This window comes from Ornithorhynchus anatinus, chromosome 7, assembly GCF_004115215.2.
Source record: "Ornithorhynchus anatinus isolate Pmale09 chromosome 7, mOrnAna1.pri.v4, whole genome shotgun sequence".
NCBI classification, from domain to species: Eukaryota; Metazoa; Chordata; class Mammalia; order Monotremata; family Ornithorhynchidae; genus Ornithorhynchus; species Ornithorhynchus anatinus.
The window spans coordinates 50723148-50744044 of record NC_041734.1 but is presented as its reverse complement, the minus strand read 5'-3'; the positions used below and the strand labels follow the sequence as shown (position 1 = coordinate 50744044).

At 45.3% G+C, this 20897-nt stretch overlaps 1 protein-coding gene across 5 annotated transcripts in view; it reads right to left on the bottom strand.

Moving 5' to 3' along the window:
- Positions 1-20897, bottom strand: part of DLG1 (discs large MAGUK scaffold protein 1) — a 203694-nt gene that overhangs the window by 117278 nt on the left and 65519 nt on the right. For all 5 annotated transcript variants that reach the window (XM_029069103.2, XM_029069104.2, XM_029069105.2 and 2 more), the window contains one exon: positions 6815-6979. In XM_029069103.2, the coding sequence (XP_028924936.1) occupies positions 6815-6979 (165 nt within the window). The remainder of the gene's footprint in view (positions 1-6814; positions 6980-20897) is intronic.

The window sequence follows — 20897 nt, the reverse complement described above, 5'->3', positions numbered from 1 at the left end:
GGAGCCGACATTAATATAAACAAATAAGTTGTGGATGTGTATATGATAATAATAATAATAATGTTGGTATTTGGTAAGCGCTTACTAAGCGCTGGGGGGATACAAGGTGATCAGGCTGTCCCTCGTGGGGCGCACAGTCTTCATCCCCATTTTACAGATGAGGTAACTGAGGCCCAGAGAAGCTAACTGACTTGCCCAAAGTCACACAGCTGACAAGTGGCGGAGCCGGGATTAGAACCCATGACCATGAGTCCAGTGGGGCTGAGGGAGGGGTGAATATCAAGTGTCCAAAGGGGACAGATCCAAATACACAGGTGACGCAGAAGGGAGAGGGAGAAGGGGGAAAGAGGGGAAAGTCTCTTGGAGAAGATGTGACCATATTAAGGTTTTGAAAGTGCAGGGAGTGGTGGCCTGGCATATATGATGATGATGATGTTGGTATTTGTTAAGCGCTTACTATGTGCAGAGCACTGTTCTAAGCGCTGGGGTAGACACAGGGGAATCAGGTTGTCCCACGTGGGGCTCACAGCCTTAATCCCCATTTTACAGATGAGGGAATTGAGGCACGGAGAAGTTAAGTGACTTGCCCACAGTCACACAGCTGACAGGTGGCAGAGCCGGGATTCGAACCCATGACCTCTGACTCCAAAGCCCGTGCTCTTTCCACTGAGCCACGCTGCTTGAAGATAGAGGGAGAGTGTGGGGAAAGGGTCGGCGGTGAGATAGACAAGATCGGGACACAGCGAGGAAGCTGGTGCTACAGGACCCAAGTTTTCAGGCTGGGCAGTATTAGGAGATCAGTTAAGGTAACACAGGAAGGGGCAAGCTGACTGATTGCTTTAAAGCCGATGGTAAATGGTCTCCACTTGAAGACTTGGTGGATGGACAACCCCTCGAAATTCTTGAGGAGTGGGGAGATGTGGATTTAACGGAGTTTTAGAAAAATATAGTGGACAGCGGAATGAAGTATGAACAAGAGTGAGGAGAGACAGTAAGCAGGGAGATTAGAAAGGAAGCTGATACAGAGGTTGAGGCAGGATAGAATAAGTGTTTGCATCAGCATAGTAGACGTTTCCGTGGAGAGGAAAGGGTGGATTTCAGTCCTGTTCTAAAGGTTGAACCGACAGGATCTGGTGACACATTGAATATGCGGGTTGAATCCGAGACATGAGTCGAGGCTAGGGGCTTGTGAGTTAGGAAGGGATACTGCCTACAGAGATGAGAGGGACAAGGGGAGGCCAAGGTTTGGGTGGGAAGATAAGGAGCTCCGTTTTGGAGATGCTTAGTTTGTTGTGTTGGCAGGTGCTTAATATGGTGCTCTGCATACAGTAATCACTCAATAAATATGATCGATTGACATCCGGGTAGAGAAAACTTGAAAGCAGGAGGGAATCTGAGACTGCGGAGAAGGAGAGAGGTCAGAGACGGAGAGGTAAATTTGGGGGTTATCTGGGCAAAGATGGTAGTTGAAGCCATGGGAGCGAATGAGTTCCTCAAGGGAGTGGGAATGTATCGATTGACGGGCGGAGAAAAGAACGGGAGCCAGAACTGGGCCTTGAAGGACCCCCACTGTCAAAGGGTGGGAGGCAGAAGAGAAGCCAGCAAAAGAGACTGAAAAGTAGCGGTCAGAGGTAGGAGAACTAAGAGAGGCCATTCCAATGAAGCCAAAGCTGGATAATGCCTCAAGGAGAACGACGTGGTCCACAGTGTCAAAGGGAGTGTCAAAAGATCTAGGATCGGAACGGAGTAGAGGCCATCGGATTTGGTGAGAAGAAGGTCGCTGGTGACATTAGAGAGGGTTGGTTCTGCGGAGTGAAGGGGCCAGAAACCAGACTGGAGGGGATCGAGGAGAGAATCAGAGGAGAGGAAGTGAAGACAGTGATGCAAACAACTCTCTCAAGGGGTTTGGGAGAGGAATGGCAGGTGGGAGATGGAGGGAGCTATGGGGTCAAGGGAAGGCTTTTTTTAGGATGAGGAACACGTGATCACGTTCGAAAGAAGTGGGGAAGATGCCACTGAAAAATAAATGGTCCTTTAAGACTGTGAGCCCGTTGCCGGGCAGGGATTGTCTCTGTGTGTTGCTGTACTGCACATTCCAAGCGCTTAGTACAGTGCTCTGCACACAGTAAGCGCTCAATAAATACGACTGAGTGATTGAATGAAGATGAAAGTCAGGGAGAGAAGGAGGGAGCGGTCAAGTCTTTTAATAAGGTATAAAGGGGTGGGATCAGAGGTGCAGGTGGAGGAGGCAGATTGAGACAAGGCGACAGATCTCTTCTTAAGATATCCCGGAGAATATTGGGGGAGTTCAAGAGGGGAGAGACTAGCAAGAAGCACAGGAGATTTTAAGGAACACACGCCTGATGGTTTCCATTACATCGATAAAATACGTGGCTACGTCATTAGGGGAAAGATGGCGGGGACAGGGACGGCAGGAAATCTGAGGAAGTTAAACATTTGGAACAGCTGGAGGGGGCAACGGGCATGGGAGTTATTAGGAAGGAGAAATATAGTTGTTGGAAGAAGGAGAGGGTGGAATTTAAGCAGGTGAAGATGAATTTCGGTTGGATGTCTGGATTTCCACCAGCAGGGCTCCGCAGCTCGAGCACAAGAGCAGATGAAGCGTACTGTGGAGGTGATCCAGGGTTGCGGGTTCGTGGTACGAGATGATCAGAGGGACAGGGGAGTGAGGGAGCTGAGTTTAGTGGACAGGGTGGTGTTGAGGGTGTCGATATGTGTGGGCACATACTAAATGCTCTATATAAATAACACTGATCGATCAGCACCTTCAACCCCCACTCCACACCACAATGTGGTAGTGGCACGGAACACACAACGGCACATACCTACTACCTTTGTCTGGTATCACACTTTAGCCAATACAGAAGACTATCAACCACAGCCTCCAGGTGAATCTATTTTACCAGGTAAACATTCTAAAGTGTTTAAAGACTTTGAAAAGTGGAAAAATCAACTTATAAGAGAGAGAAAATGTTAAAAAGAATAAAAAATTAAGGATGAATAATATGTCCATTGACAGCTGCTTGGGGCTAGGCGCTGCACAGCTAAGGCCCGAGTCCCTTGCTCCTTTGCTAAGCCATTCAAGGTCTCCCTGGACAATCAAAATTACACAATTCCCTTTATTAAAAATATATTTACTTGAAACTGATATGGGAAAACACCTCATTTTGCAAAAATACACTCAAAACTCAAATTCCCCTTTGTACGGTCACCCTCTAGTGGACCAAACTATTAGTTGAAAGCATTTGCTTTCATAAAGAAATTTTGTTTGAAATGAAGAATTTACCTCTGCAAGTGCTTTAAAGCAGCCCATTTTGAAGTATTACAATTGATTTTAGAACATCTATGCACTTTTCTGGCCAAGTGGGGTGACTACATTCCCTACATTCTACAAAAGAGACTAATTTAATTCAATACTTGAAACTGTAATTACAAACGTATTCTTAAACGACGGTTCTTCCATTTAAAGCAGCTCACTTTTAACACAATACTGACTCAAGAGCTTGCGATCACCCATAATAAATCCTGGTCTAAAGAATTACCAAAATGCTTTAAGATTTGGAAAAAGCTAATATTTCTTTGCCCCAACTCTGAAACATCAAAGACATTTTAATACTGCCATTTCCAATTTACTCCTTTTCCAACACACAACGCACAGTATTGGGTGCCTGTTCAATATATTATCTTCCAGTTGGTCTTTTTACACTAACAACACTACTCTTTCTTGCAAACTTTTCGCTTAAATGGGGAAAGCCTGCCTTAGGAGAATCGCCATGCACAATTTTCCTGTATTGCAGACACACCCCAATCCAATCTTTACATGGAATTTGAATAGTTCATTCCATGCCCAAGTTCTAGAAAATGGTTCCATCCAACTGCCCTCTCAATCCTGGCAACGACTGAACCAGGGGGGCTGTGCGGAAATGCTCCAAGGTAGGATACACCTCTTGGCAAGAGTACTTTGGCAATAGAATGCCCCTTGGCTATGCAGCTTTTCGACCCGCGACATGGGACAACCTGATAACCTTGGATCTACCCCAGCGATTAGAACAGTGCTCTCTGCTCCCCCTCTGCCCTCTGCTCCCTCCCCCCCTTCACCTCCCCTCAGCTAAGCCCCCTTTCCCTCTGCTCCTTCCCCCTCTCCCTTCTCATCCCCTCAGCACTGTGCTCATTTGTATATATTTTTATGACCCTATTTATTTTGTTAATGAGGCGTACATCCCCTTGATTCTATATATCATGATGATGTTGTCTTGTTTTTGTCTGTCTCCCCCAATTAGACTGTGAGCCCGTCATTGGGCAGGGATGGTCTCTATCTGTTGCCGAATTGTATATTCCAAGTGCTTAGTACAGTGCTCTGCACATAGTAAGCGCTCAATAAATACTATTGAATGAATAAACGCTTAACAAATCATTATTATTATTAATAATAATAATCAGGGACAAAGGAAACAGGAACATTTGGAAATAAAAATAGTACGGTGGTCCAGAAACAAGCCCTAGGTAAAGGAGAGGAGAGTGAGCGAGAGGGAAGAACAAAAAGAGATTGGGGGGGGGGGTGGGTGGGTGTGTGTGTGTGTGTGTGTGTGTGTGTGTGTGTGTGTGTCTCTCTCTCTCTCTCTCTCCTGGATCTGCAGTCCAGGGGGTGGGGTGTGCTTCTGCAAATCCACAGCCACTGCTTTCCATCGACACCCTGCCTCGGGGCCACTGATAATGCTAAATATTTCTCTGGATGTTCCTTGTTCTCGAGTCCGAGGACAAAATATAACTGCGCATAAATATCCAATAAGGCAATTGAAACCTACGATAAAGAGTTGGAAATGAAAATCCCATGCTGCCCTCTGCTGTACAGAAATAGTACTATTTGATCATAAACCCTACACTTTACGATAAACAAATGTGCCTCTGGAAGGCAGGCCAGGGGTTGTTCTGAAAAGGAAAGTCACTCCTTTCTAATCACCTGGATCTCTACCCTTTTTTTTTTATGGTATTTGCTAGGTACTTACAATGGGCCGGGCACTGTACTAAGCGCTGGGAGAGATATAAGCTAATCAGGTTAGACACGGTCCATGATCGACATGGGGCTCACAGTCTTAATCCCCATTTTACAGATGAGATAGAAGGCACAGAGAAGCGAACTGACTGGCCCAAAGTTACACAGCAGACAACAGGTGGTGTCAGGATTAGAACTCAGGTCCTTCGGATTCCCAGGCCCATGCTCTACCCACTAAGTCACGCTGCTTCTACCTCTATTTCTCCTTTTATCCAGCGGTATAATTCTGAACAAAAGATCTGTCGATCTGAGTTTTCTGAAATAATGTGAAAATATCAAATGACCATTTCTGGTATTTTCCCCTAGGGACTGCCCAGGAAGAGAGCCGGCAGCAAGCATTTCTACTTAAGACCAGGTGAAACAAACCCCAGAGTTCTATATCGGCTCCACTTCTGCTCCAGTTTGGTTTTGTTGTGTTTTTTTTGGACTGGGCCAAAACCTGGCTGATAAAAATTATAATCCAGGCAGATCGGGTGGGGAAAAATATCATTCTGGCCAGTATGAGACAGACCTCCTGGCTCAGAGGCAGGAAGGTGAAAGCTACTTCTACACTGGGCAGGGCAAAACCACCTGTAACACCCCTCGACTGTACTTATTGGGCGCTTGCTGTGTGCAGAGGCCTGTACTAAGCATTTGGGAGAGTACAATATAACATAACAGACACATTCAAGTGGTCCAACAGCCATTTTACTGTCCATCCCGATAAAGAAAGGAGCACTAAAGTGAACACGTCCACGGTCTAGTCTCACACCTTCAGAGGACTCGGGTTATGATAAGGACTCTCTTCTTTCTCTGCAGGTGGATTTAGAATGATGACGACGATTATGGTATTTGTTAAGCGCTTACTACGTGCCAGGCACTGTACTAACCGCTGGGGTGGATACAAGCATATCGGGGTGGACGCGGTCCCTCTCCCACATGGGGCTCGCAGTCTCAATTTCTGTTTTACGGAAGAGGGAAGTGAGGCCCAGAGAAGCGAAGTTCCCAAGGTCACACAGCAGATGAGTGGCAGAGGCAGGATTAGAACCTATGACCTTCTGACTCCCAGGCCCGTGCGCTATCCACTACACCACCCTGCTTCTCCACACTACCACACAGTCGCTTCTGACTCTCAGACAGTTCTCGAGAGTTGTCGGTCTGGGGAGGGCGGTCCGGGGTTGAGACATTTGGGCTTTACGGGCCCTGACAGAGGAGGCGGACAGAACCAGCCTCACCTTCATCTTGGAGCGACTTTACAAGTGTGGGCAAGTGTAGAAGAGTAGTTCTATATATAAGAAACGCTTCAAGTGCTATTTTAAGTTCCTGCTTGTCTTTACCAAAAGGGAATGGGAAGAATCAGAACTCAGATGACTGAGTCGCTTACCCTATCGGGTCACAAAAGATATGGAGAAAGTCGTTTATTGTTTGAGAATGACATGTTTAAACCTAGGAATCCGAAACAAAATGATTCACTCTGAAAATCTCACAGGGGGATGTTCAAAGAATTAAGACCTGAATGTACCGGTTTCCACCAAGAGATGAAAAATATTAACCACTGAAATGACACCAATGTTAAAAAAAAACCAACAACAACAACAGCCATGATCAGCGATCTAATAAAAAAAGGCAGTTTCCTATGGTTAAGCTACAGAACAAAACAGTACAAACTTAAGTTCTGCTTATCTGCAAAACAATTTAAGTGCAGTTACTAGGTATTTCAAACACTGTAAATACATAAAAACAAACAAGATGATGCTCTACCTTCAACGGTGAAATATGAGAGTGTGAAACAAATCCATGGACATTTTCGATTTCTGACAGGTTCTTCTCAGAGATGTGAACCAGTTCAGGACCTGTAACCTCATTGGAAATGTGTGGGGAGCTATGTTCCTGGGGTGGTGTATCTTCATCCTGGTATTTGTATTTCTGTGAAGTTAAAAAAAAATTAATTATTAAACACAAATAATTCTTGCAAACTAATCATATATAAACTTTGCATACTGTAAAAAGAACACATTTTGCACCACGAGCAAAGAGGCTGTAACAGATTGGTTTAGCACAAGCACTACTATTTTAAGCTATTACTTTTGTAGTTCACTTGTTTATAAAATGCTTCCCTTATTTTTAAAAGGCAAACTGAGCATTGAAGAAGTTTAACTGAAACAAGGTATTCCATAATCATTTTCTGAAATTGTGTGACGGGGATATCGTTGGCGGTGTTTCTAGCTTTTGTGGGACCTGCGGACCCGAACATTGGCGATTTAATCAGCTCTGGTGGATCATCATCTGCTACCCGGGTGGCACACTTTCCTCCTTCGCCCCAAGGACATTTTCTAATTTTCCCTAATTTCCCGTTTAACCGAGACAAGCGGCTGAGTACGGAGAGCTTAGCATTTACAATCAATGTAAAAATGAGAACAGGAGCAATTTTCATGAGAATTTCATGAGAACATGAGAACTTTTCACAGGAGCATATGTTTACTTTCAAAGGCACCCAGACAGTCGCTCCACTTATCTAACTCACTACGTTCCAATCTGTGATGGACTATGACACCTTCCTTCTTTTAGCTATCAGACCGCAAGCACTCCACTTGCTTTGGTGGCCTGACCCAGCACCTCGGGAGGAATCCATTTCTCAGCAGAGGTCGCACGTAAGAATGAGAAGCTGCGGGTCCTGGGGGAAAGAGTATGGACTTGGGAATCGGGAGACCTGGGCTCTATTTGCTCACAGTATAACCTTGGGCATCTCTTTTTCTTTAATGGCATGTGTTAATACAATTAAGTTCACTGGACACCTCCGTGACTCAGTTTCCTCACCTGTAAAATGGGGATTAAAAACCTGTTTTCCCTCCTCCTCAGTCTGTGCGTTCCACGTGGGACAGGGACGGCCTCTGATGTGGTTGCACTGTATCAACTCAGTGCTTAGCATGGCATTTGGCATAAAGTTAGCACTTAAATACCAGTTACTACCACTAACCATCTCTCGACAGGCAAGGAGGGGGTCCGGGCATGTGCATTTTCCAGGGGACACATCTGGAAGCAGTCGGTACTTGAGCTTGGAGTCGGGGAAGTCCAGAACCAAGATCTGGCTCTGGGCCGGTACACGGTGCAACTGTTGGGAAACAATCCTCTCCCCCGGCGCAACCACTAGTGAGACTAGAAATGATGGGCTAACTCCATGAGGGCAACGAGGGCTGTTTGGGATGGACTCTCAGCCCGATCACTCCTATTTATCGAGCGCTTACTGTGCGCAGGGCACGGCAGCAGCAGCATGGCGTAGCGAGTGGATAGAGCACGGGCCCGGTAGTCAGAAGGTTGTGAGTTCTGATCCCTGATCCACCACTTGTCTGCTCTGTGACCTTGGACAAGTCACTTCATTTCTCTGGGTCTCAGTTACCTCATCTGTAAAATGGGGATCGGGATGGTGAGCTCCAGGTGGGACAGGAATTTGCCTGTATCCACCCCGACGCTTAGGACAGTGCCTGGACAGTAAGCGCTTAAATACCATAGTTATTATTATTGCTACGTGCTTGGAACAGTACAACAATAGACTGGCACTCCCTGCCCACAACGAGCTCAAGGTCTAGCCCTGCTTATCCCAGGACTCTGATAAAACCCGAGAGTTTTTGATTGGAGCTGAAAAGACCCCCAAATGGTGGCTTTCTAGTCTGTGAGCCCTTTGATGTCTAACTCTCCTATTCTCCAGCCCTCCTAAATGCCCCACTTAGTCCCACAGTCAGGAGGAACAGTTGGGACCTCTGGTTTAGACTACTCTGCCTTTCCAAACAACCTAGACAAACCAGATGGTGCCCCACGGAGAGCTATAAAAATCATTAAAGGGTGTGAAAATAGGAAAAGATGAACCATTTGATGCTATTTAGCCTTGAAAGGAGGTCTGGAGGCGTCCGAATTGTCTTCAAGTAATTTAAAAGATTTTTCCGGAGAGTCCGCCGAGGACCGAACAAAAGGAGATGGCTTTAATTTAAATCTAGTGGCTTCAGATGGACACAAATTGCATCTGTCTTAATAGGTTAGCAACGGAGGCTTTGGACTCTCCATCGTTGGAGACTTCCATAAAGGTAACTGGAAACCGTAGATCCTAGATGGTTTAGTCATTCACCTTCTGAGAAGAAAAAAGGTAGCCCAGGTGATTTCTCTTGGTCACTTCCAGCTCTGTTATTTTAAGCCTACACAAAATTAAGTCTGGGCTTCACTCACGTGTTCGCACGTGTGAAGTGTTGCCAAACCCAAATGACCTGCAGGCATTATAATTACAGTAGTGAAAAGTAAAGCAAACGTAAACAATGAAATCCTGGAACAAGGTCAGCTGTCTAATACCAAAGCAAAGCTTGCAACGCACCAGTTTGCTGGGGGAACCTGGAGAAAATGGAAGCCAGGGGACATTTAAGCAATCGTTCTCTGGGAAACCCAAGTGACGAGCAAGATGCAAGGGAGGACTGACAGACCACGGCAACCAAGGTCCACAAAGTCACATGATTAAGGACCGCTTAAGGCAACAGCAATAGATAGGATGGTGTTTAGCACTCAAAACACACGTCCCCTCCCTTCTCCCCTAGGTGACCACAATCTTCCATCTCTCACTTTTTTCTTTAATGGTATCTGTTAGGTGCGAGGCATTGTACTGAGTGTGGGTGTAGATACAAGAGAATCAGGTTGGACGGTCCCTTTCCCACAGAGGATTCACCATCTTAATGCCCGTTTTCCAGATGCCGTTAACGGGCACCGAGAAGTTAAGTGACTTGCCCACGGTCACACAGGAGACAGAGGCAGAGACGGGATCAGGACCTGAGTCCCCTGACTCCCAGGGTCGTGCTAATTCCACTAGGCAACACTGCTGCTCCACTTTTCAATGGCTCATTCCTCATCCGTGGTATTTCATCAGTGAGATTTATTTGGCACTTACTTTGTGCACAGCACCGCATGAAGCACCTGGGAGAGTACAACAGAGTCGGCGGACAAGTTCCCTGGTCACGATAAGCTTACAGTCTAGAAAGCATTGCCCACTGCTATCAAACTGGGAAGCAGCGTGGCTCAGTGGAAAGAGCCCGGGCTTGGGAGTCAGAGGTCATTGGTTTGAATCCCGGCTCTGCCACTTGGCAGCTGTGTGACTGTGGGCAAGTCACTTCACTTCTCTGTGCCTCAGTTACCTCATCTGTAAAATGGGGATGAAGACTGTGAGCCCCGCGTGAGACAACCCGATTACCCTGTATCTACCCCAGCGCTTAGAACAGTGCTCTGCACATAGTAAGCGCTTAACAAATACCAACGTTATTATTATCAAACATACCCATATACCTCCCACCCTAAAAAACCCCCTCCAGTTACCCCCAGCTATTGCTCCATCTCCCTCTTACTGGTCCTCTCCAAACTCCTTGAGAGAGTGGTCTACAACCCCTGCAATCTGGCTTCCATCCTTTTCGCTCCACGGAAACAGCATTTTCTACGATCACCGATGACCTCCTTTTTGTCTAACCCAAAGACCATTCTACGGCATCCTAATCTTCCCTGACCTTTCTGCTACCTTCAAATCTGGGACCACCCCCTTCTCCTCCAAGCATTATCTAACCTTGGGTTCACCGACACTGTTCTCTCCTGGCTCCCCTCATCTCTCTATTCACTCCTCCTCAGTGGCTCACGGGCTCCTCCTCTGTCTCCTACCTTTATCTGTATTGGGGGTGGGGGAGAAGAGTCCCCTCAAGGATCAGTCCTGGGTTCCTTTCTACTCTCCCTCGACATCCACTCTTTTGGAGAACTAATTTGTTCCCACAGCTTCTAATAGCAGCTCTACATGGATGATGCCCAAATCTACCTGTCTAATCGTGACCTCTCTCCTTCCCCGCGGCCTCACCTTTCCTCCTGTCACCAGGACAACTTCACCTGGATGTCCCACCAGTGCCTCAAACTTAACATGTCCAAAACAGAACTCATCTTCCCACCCAAAACCTGCCTTCCCCATTAGTGTAGACAACACCGATCCCCCTTGTCTCGCAAACCCATTATTATCTAGGCATCACCCTCGATGCATCTCTATCATTCGACCCACGTATTCGGTGTCACCAAATCCTGGCCATTCTACTTGCAAAGCACCTCTAGAATCTGTCCGTTCCTTTCCATCCACACAACCACACTGATCCAAGGACTTATATCCCAACTTGACTACTGCATCAGCCTCCTTACTAACCTTCCTGCCTCTTATCTCTCCAAACTCTGGTGTTTTTCGCAATCTGCTGTCTGGGTCATTTTCCTGAAAATCTCTTTTGTCCACATCTCCCTGATTCTCAAAAGCCTCCAATGGTTGCCCATCCATCTCCATAGACAGAAACTCCTTACCATCAACTCTAAAGCACTTTGTCCGCTTTCTCCCTCCGACCTAACCTTGCTGATAATGATGATGGTAATAATGATGATTAATAATATGACAGTAATAACAACAGTGGTATTTGCTAAGCATTTACTCTACGTCAGGCACTGTACTAAGCGCTGGAGTAGATACAAGCAAATCAGGTTGGACACAGTCCCTGTCCCACATGGGGCTCACAGTCTTAATCCCCACATTACAGATGTAGTAACCGAGGCACACGGAAGTGAAATGACTTGCCCATGGTCACCCAGCTGACGAGTGGTGAAACCGGTATTAGAACCCAGGTCCTTCTGCCTCTCAGGCCCGTGCTCCATAATAATAATAATGCTGGTACTTGTTAAGCACTTACTATGTGCCAAGCACTGTTCTAAGCACTGGGGGTAAATACCAGGTCATCAGGCTGTCCTACGTGGGGCTCACAGTCTTAGTCCCCATGTTACAGATGTAGTAACTGAGGCACACAGAAGTGAAATGACTTGCCCATGGTCACACAGCCGACAAGTGGGGAAACCGGTATTAGAACCCAGGTCCTTCTGCCTCTCAGGCCCGTGCTCCATAATCATAATAATAATGTTGGTATTTGTTAAGCGCTTACTAAGTGTCAAGCACTGTTCTAAGCACTGGAGGTAAATACCAGGTCATCAGGTTGTCCCACGTGGGGCTCACAGTCTTAATCCCCATTTTCCAGATGAAGTGACTGAGGCACAGAGAAGTGAAGTGACTTGCCCAAAGTCATACAGTTGACACGTGGCGGATCCGGGATTAGAACCCGCAACCTCTGACTCCCAAGCCCGGGCTTTTTCCACTAAGCCACGCCGCTCCATCCACTAGACCACACTGATCTCCTACTACAACCCAGACTACGCCCAAATAATCGTAGTGACTGAGCTCGTACGGTGTGCAGAGTACTGTATTACGTGCTTCGGAGAGTACGGTATAACAGAGCTGCTAGGCACGAACCCTGTCCACAGCGACCTTACAGTCTAGAGCACAAGCTCCCACTGTGGTTCGGTCTCTTAACGTCAACCTACTCTTTGTACCTTGATCTCACCTATCTAGCCACTGACTCCTTGCGCACTCTCCCCACCTTCAAAATCCTCCTAAAAAAATCACATCCTTTCTAAGAGGCCTCCTCTAAGTCTGCATTTCCTTTATTTGCCCTCCCTTCTGGCAAAGATGATCCCTCCTGGATCATCTCCGCACTTGGATCTGCACCCATTAAGCACGTGATATTCAGCCCCACAGTACTTACGTACATACCCTTCTACCTTGCCGTTTCCCCTCTCGGTAACTTATTGTAATGTTTGCTCCTAAAATCCCACTCTACCAAATTGTAAATGTGGCACTTGTTAAGTGCTTACTATGTGCCAACTATTGGGGAAGGTACAAGATAATCAGGTCCCACATGTGGCTCACAACCTACTTAGGAGGGGAAACAGGAAATGAATCCCCTTTTTGCAGATGAGGAAACTGAGGCCCAGAGAAGTGAAGTGACTTGCCCAAGGTCACAGAGCAGACAAATTCATTCAATCGCATTTATTGAGCGCTTACTGTGCACACAACACTGTACTAAGTGCTTGGAAAGTACAATTCAGCAACCAACGGAGACAATCCCCACCCAACAAATGTGGAAGCCGGGAATAGAACCCAAATCCTCTGACGCCCAGGTCTATGCTCCTTCCATTGGGCCATGCTGGGCCACACTTTCTTCCAAGAGCTAATAGAGTGTTCTGCACCCAGTAAGTGCTCAATAAATACCCACGACTGGTCAAGAAGAATGAGGATCTTAGAGAGCAGAGGTTGTAAGAAGATAATGAAACTAAAAGCCAGAATCTAAGCAAATGCCAGGGAGCACCAAGAGCAGATGCAACAACATTATAATAACCTTTGAATGCATAATGTGTAATGGATTATCAATGGGGGACTGATCTTTCCAGCTAAGCCCACCCAAAGGGATAAAAACTAAGTGGTATTAATTTCAAGCCTGAAGAAAAGTACAAAGCAACTGAGCCCAGGAGATCCTCACCAGAAGCAAACACTGAGGATGGAACAGCGGTGTTTAGACGTTTCTAAGACAACAACTCAGGTGGGAAGGACAAAGGAATTCCAATATACACTTCTTCACGATATACAATCATTAATTTATATATTCTTGTCTTCATCTGCCTTCCTAACTAGCTCATTTGTATGATGTGTAGCTTTATCCTCCCCCTTAGGACACCATAACCTAAGGCAGGGAGAAGACTGGTTCTGCAGGCCCCTGCTATGCAGCTTAGTGGGAGGAGGCTCGTCCCTTCCTACCTCACCTCACTACTCTCCTACTACAAGCCAGCCCACACGCTTTCCTCCTCTCTAATGCTATCCTTCTCACCGTACCTCCATCTCGTCTATCTCCATGCCAATCTCTCGCCCACGTCCTGCCTCTGGCCTGGAACGCCCTCCATCCCCATAGCCAACCATCCCTCTCCCCTCCTTCGAAGGCTTACCGAAGGCACATCTCCTCCGAGAGGCCTTCCCTAAGCCTCCTTTCCTCTTCTCCCATTCCCTTCTGCGTCGCCCTGATTTGCTTCCTTTATTCAGCCCACCACCAATCCTACAACACTTATGTACATATCCATATTTACTTATATTAATGTCCGTCCCCGCTTCTAGATGAAACTCACTGTGGGAGGCAACGCGCTCTCTTATACTGTACTCTCCCAAGTGCTCAGTACAGTTCTCTGCACACAGTAAATGCTCAGTAAACGACTGACTGAGGCTCCCCTGGGCCATCGTACCACAGCCCTTCCACAAGGAGGAGGGGAAGTTGAGGGAGGCTGTGCATTACCATCAAGGCAAAACCCAACTACCTTGTATAAAGCCCACTGATGAACCCAATTTTTTCAGTGAAATTTTAGATGAGAAAAATTTCAGTATCTTTTCTGAAAAAAATCCCCTATATTACTGCCTCCAAGTCTTTCAGCCCCTGTTTTGTTAGTAATTATAATTTTTCCTCCCATGGAAATTATAGCCCTCCCGTCAACACTGATACACAGCCAAACAGAAATCGTCCAATAGTGCGTGAGCATTTTAACCCTGAATCGGTGATGTTTTGGGGACTGAGCTGAGAGTGGTGCTAAAATGGATCCTCAAACAGACTGAGGTACCAAAATAGCCACATGGAAGAACAAGCTCTTGAATAATCAACAAAACCAAATTCTAGCTAAGTCAGCTAAAACAAAATGCTCACGAAGATTAAACCCTGAATTCCCCCTCAGAGACCAGGGAACGATGGGGTTTATTGGGGCTTCTCTGGCTCCTTCCTTCCTTCCCCCAGCCCAACCTCGATCAGCACCAGCTCCCAAGTTTGTCAATGCCCAGCACTTCTGCTCTTCCCTTAGAAACCTCCTCCTTCCCTCACTACTAGAGTCGAAAGGTGAGGCGGTGAACACGCGATCCACTGCCTGTCGTAGGGGACATTGCTCTAGGGCCTGGGAGTCAGAGGACCTTAGTTCTAACTTCGTCTCTGCCACTTGCCTGCTGTGAGATCTTGGGCAATCTGTGCCTCAGTTACCTCATCTGTTAAAAAGACTGAGCCCCATGTGGGACACGGACTGTGTCCGACCTGATTTAACTTGTATCTTCCCCAGTGCTCAGTACAGTGCCTGGCTCATAGTAAGTGCTTAAATACAATGGGGGAGGGTGGGGAGAGAGAGAAATAGGCTTCTGGTGTCGCTCTCTTCTTCAGCGAGCCTCAGCATTTCATTTCAAATGCATTTCAGAAAGGACAAAGCAGCATGTAACTGCTGTCCTTTAACTGCAGTTGGGAAAGTATTATCCTGGCCTCCACACCCCCCTCCCGCCTCACTCCCAGTATTTCTTATCCTCTTCCCCATTCCTTGCAGCTGAAAGATCTTGTCCCCATTTCCCGGCAGGGAGGTAGGTGGGTGACAGCGGAACCAATTTAGAAGGAAATTCTTCCCCCAGGAAGAGGTTTTAAAAAGGTGAAGTGGGAGAGGCTGAGGATAATCGACAGCACCAATCCTTGGTTGGGAGTTGGAATATTTTTTAACCTTTAGATTGTCACTTTAGCCAAGGACACTGAATCTGAAGAAGAAAAAGACTGTATCCTATATGGGGCACGTAGGGACTGGGAAGACTAATAAGTAGGACGGCCCTGCTCCTATTCTAAACGAGGTAGGCAAAAGTGATGTTGTACTCTACTTGCTCTTTCAAATAAAATACACTACGTGCCAAAAATTTACCTGCTTTTCCCTTCCCTACAAAGAATAGATGATAAAAACAAACTTTCTAGTTCCCTGCCATCGACTGCTTCTCATCTCACCAGATGGCTAGGAAATGGCCATCACTACTTGGTTGCCATTTTGATCTTTCAATTACAACTGGGGTAAAAGGTAAAGAGGCTGGAACTTTACTACTAAAATGAAATCTTCCCTGTACCTTGAAATAACCTCATTTACCAAGATTCATTCATTCGATCATATTTATTGAGCGCTTACTGTGTGCAAAGCACTGTACTAAGCACTTCGGATTACAAACACATTCCTGACCACAATAAGCTCACAGTCTAGAAGGAAAGACAGATCGTAATACAAATAAATAGATAAATAAATTAGATATATACAGATATATACGTATGTGCCGTGGGGGTGGGAGGGCGAATAAATGAAGAAGCAAGTAAGAGCGGTGTCTACAGAAGGGAGTAGGGAAGAGGAGAGGAGGGCTTAGTCAGAGAAGCCTTCTTGGAGATGTGTCTTCAATAAGGCTTTGAAATCCCAGCTCAGCCACTTGTCAGCTGTGTGACTGTGGGCAAGTCACTTCACTTCTCTGTGCCTCAGTTACCTCATCTGTAAAATGGGGATTAAGATTGTGAGCCTCACGTGGGACAACCTGATAACCCTGTATCTCCCCCAGCGCTTAGAACAGTGCTCTGCACATAGTAAGCGCTTAACAAATACCAACATTATTATTAAGTGGCTTTGAAAATGAACTCATCTAGAGAGTCCACGAGTCCAAACATGATATTGGCTCATCATTTTTCCCTCATGCAAAGTATCTAAAGATTCATTCATTCATTCAATAGTATTTATTGAGCGCTTACAACGTGCAGAGCACTGTACTAAGCCCTTGGAATGTACGATTCGGCAACAGATAAAGACAATCCCTGCCCAGTGACGGACTCAGAGTCTAACCAGGGGAGACAGACAGACAAAAACAAGACAACATAATCATGATAAATAGAATCAAGGGGATGTACACCTCATTAACAAAATAAATAGGGTTATAAAAATATATCCAAATGAGCACAGTGCTGAGGGGAGAGGAAAGGAGAGGGGGAGGAGCAGAGGGAAAGGGGCTTAGCTGAGGGGAGGTGAAGGGGAGAAGGGGGAGGGAGCAGAGGGTGGGGGGAGAGCAGAGAGGGAGCAGAGGCAAAAGGGGATGTTAATAGCATTAACTAAAGATGTTAATGCTATTAACCCAGCCAGCTGACCCAGTGTTTAACTGCCAGGACAAAAATGATAATCAACAAGCAAAACAATCTTTGTAAGCAAGATTGTTACAAGCAAGTCCCTAATTTTGAGGAAACAAGCCGTGTACTTGCAAAATTTAATGTTTTAAGCTCCTACAACATAAGCACCATTATCAGGTTTTTTCTTCAGATCAGAAAATATATGCGTTTTAACCATGCTGATATCAGTTTTCAAAATATATTGAGATCATCCTACCCGTCGTTCTTACGAACCAAAAGCTTGAATAAAATGTAACCTCAATGAATTGGGCAGAGACTTCGGTTTACTGCACGGAAGGAGGGAATGGTAAACCACTTCTGCATTTTTACCAAGAAAATTCCATGGATACACTTCAGAACGATTTCAGATGGAGGTGGGGCGTTCTGGGAGAGATGCATCCATGGCGTCACTCTAGGTCAGAGGCGACTTGACAGCATAAGACAAGACTTGAAGCTGTATTTACATAAAGTTGAAATATTCAAATATTGAGGCATCAATCCACTTCCTCTGGTGGTTCAGTGCAATCCTCATCTTTAACAGAATAAAAGAACACTACCTACAGCTACAAAATTACAGTACACTACCTTTCTGAAAAGATGCCCTAATCGACTGATCTAATACCCCCCTGGCAATTTTCCAATGAGAAACATTGTTAATAAAGTAGTAAAATTTGAAAGTAGGTTCTATTTTTTCTACTGCCAAAAAATGTATTAAGGATATCCAAAGTAGAAGTACTACTTTGTACCAGGGCATTTCTAGCCCCTCCAAGTAGGACCACAAACCTCCACAGCCTCACAAAAGGAACAGGAGTATCTACAGCAATTCTTACAGGTGTCCCCTGAGGGACGCATTCTGTATCCGCTGGGGTGGATACAAGAAAATGGGGTTGTACAAAGTCCCAGCCGCACAGGTGCTCCTGCGTCTCCCCCTCAACACACACACACACACACACACACACAAAACTTCCCTCCACCCCCAAATCTTTATAAGAAGGGAAACATATACTCCTAGCCCTCAAGAGGGCAGGGAAATGTGTGTTAAATTGTTGTATTGTTCTTGCCCACGCACTTAGTACAATGTTCTGCACACAGTAAGCATTAAAAAAATACCACTGATTGATTGGAACACAAACACACCCACACTAGACTGTAAGCTTGTCGCGGGCAGGGATTGTGCCTGTTATATTGGTGTCTTGGACCCTCCCAAGCACATAGTACAGTGCTCTGCACACAGTAAGCACTCAGTAAATACGCCCGACACAAAGCCCTTCCACAGTGGCACGGGCACCACCTCGTGCAACTCTCACAGTGCCAGGAGTACCACAATGACACATGCATCAATATTAACCTCCTCCTGAACAGGCCAGGAGATAGAGACTATTCATTCAATAGTATTTATTGAGCGCTTACTACGTACAGAGCACTGGGGATAAGAGGAAGAGAGAAAGGGTGTGAGAGATGACTGCACCTCATTAATTCTGGTGAAGAATGGACATTTCTGCTACTAGTTTTTGAAGTTAAGAATTTTACGTGGCAGAACAGCTCCGATTTCACTATCTGAGCAAGAGTGATTGGGCCAGAGCAAAATTTCTCGGACATTTCCGGCATGATATTTCTTTTCTGTCCTAATACAGGCACACCCCAGATTACAACCATTGTCGGTATCGCTCGATAGAAAAGCGGCATGGCCTAGTGGAAATAGCACAGGCCCGGTAGTCAGAGGACCGGGGTTCCAACCCCGGCTCTGTGAACTTGGGCAAATCACATCTTCTCTCGATCTCAATTCTCTCATCTGCAAACGGGGATTCAATATTCAATACCTGCACTCCCTCCTACTTAGACTCCGAGTCCCACGTTGGGACAGGGTCCATCCTGATTATCTTGCATTAACCAAAGCACTTAGTATAGTGTTTGGACTATAGTAAATGCTTAAATACCACAATTATCATTATTACCTTACACCATGTATATGCCTGTCCAATCCCAGTACTCCAGCAAGACCACTATGAGCAGCAATCAATCAATAGTACTTATCGAGGGCTTATTAAGTGCAGAGCACTGGTACGCAAACCTCTTCCTATCCCTTCCCATATTAGCTGAATTAGGCACTCAACAAGGAATGACTCTCGCAGGAAGAACTGCCCATATTTTGTGTCAGACTGGAAAGTCAAAAGAGAGCTCCGAGCAAACAATCAAAGAAACTGGTGAGTCAGGGAGGCATCTTAATTTAGGAAAGGCTACTCAGGTGTCGAGTTTACTGCATCCCATTCCGAGAAATTGTTGCCCAACGGGATCTTACTGAATTTCAACTTTCCGGTTCAGCAATGCGAGATCCCCACACGGATTTAGTGGTTACGGCTTCTCTACCATCAGCTAAAATCTGGGGGTTAAAGAGTCTCAAAATCTTTTTCCAAGGAAAAGAACGAGCTTTTAAATTTGATCGAAGAAGACTCCTAACAGATAGGAAGTTCAAAGAGGCACAGAGGCATTTAGGAGTAAGCCTACCACAAGTAGGCTGATGAACCTAAATTTGACAAATACTGTGATTTGTACCAGTAAAAAATCCCTCATACAAAGCCACAAAACAAGGTTCTACTTCTGCAGTCACTTGCAAAGACTCCTTACTGGATTACAATTCATTTAAAATTATGTGGTGGTATAATCTGAAACATTTTAATAAAGATTAGACAGTAGTTTAGTGACATTTACTAATTATTCACTATAATTAGGGATTCGGGATTATTTTTCCAGGGGTTCTACACCAGATTCTAATTTATAGCATATAAATCCATAGGGGAAAGAATATTCCATGGAACAACTATTCATGATGCAGCCACAATTTCTAGGAACATAACCCAGTTTACAATTTTATATAAATCAATAAAATGAAAATTCCACTTTAAGTTTCCAAATAATGTTGAAGATTTACCATTAAAATGAAAATAATTTATTCACACTGCAACTGATAAATTATCTGGAGTGACTTAATACAGTATAGTGAAACAGCTTCTCTCTCCTCTCACTTTCACTTTATTCCAATTTAAATGAGTAATTTTTCCATTTATTTTTTTGGCTGTACCTACACATATACTATTTATTGCCATTTACCTGAACATTCAATTAGACTGTGAGCTCGTGGTGGGGAGGGACTGCCTCTCTTTATTGCTGAATTGTACTTTCCCAAGTGCTTAGTACAGTGCTCTGCACACAGTAAGTGCTCAATAAATACGAGCGAGTGAATGAATGTATTCAATTCCCTATCCCACTGCTTGATTCCTAATGGGTTTGAGCTGGTTCCTGCTTTACCCTTGTTCTTCCTCTAATTCTCTGTAAAGAGTGACTGCCGGCTTTCCCATAAAATTATGAAGTCCCTAAGGGCATGGAACACCTGATTTGCTATGGAGATACGCTCCCCAATAGCTTAACATTCACAACTAGACAATGTGATGGAGGGTAACGGTCATTCCTGAAAGGGGTGAAACCCTGGCCCCCTACTTTTGGAGAGAGCACTATCGAGGAATTAAGACAACGTTCTTCTAATAAAGCCTGCCGGCCTGGACAGAATGTAATCAGGGGTAAAAAAAAAAAAAAAAACAATAAAAAACAGCTATGGGCATACACACAGTATCAATCAAGGAGTGGAGGCTATACTGATTTTTTTTCCTTAATGGAATAATAATGAAAGGTTTAAGAGTCAAAATTCAAACTTCCATAACTGTCCTGGGGAGGAAAAAAATGATGCTCACTGAAAAATGACCCCAGAGAGTTCAGTGAGATTTTATCTCCTAATTCACTGAAGTAAAAACCAATCTGTAACACACGGATCGAGGCCTAAATTTACTTCAATTTAATGTGGACAGAGTTGCTCACAAATGGTAGTTCCCCATGTCAATACTGTGCTTCTCGGGAAAATAATGACAGTGGCTTATTGGCAGTTTACATTTCTGTACATT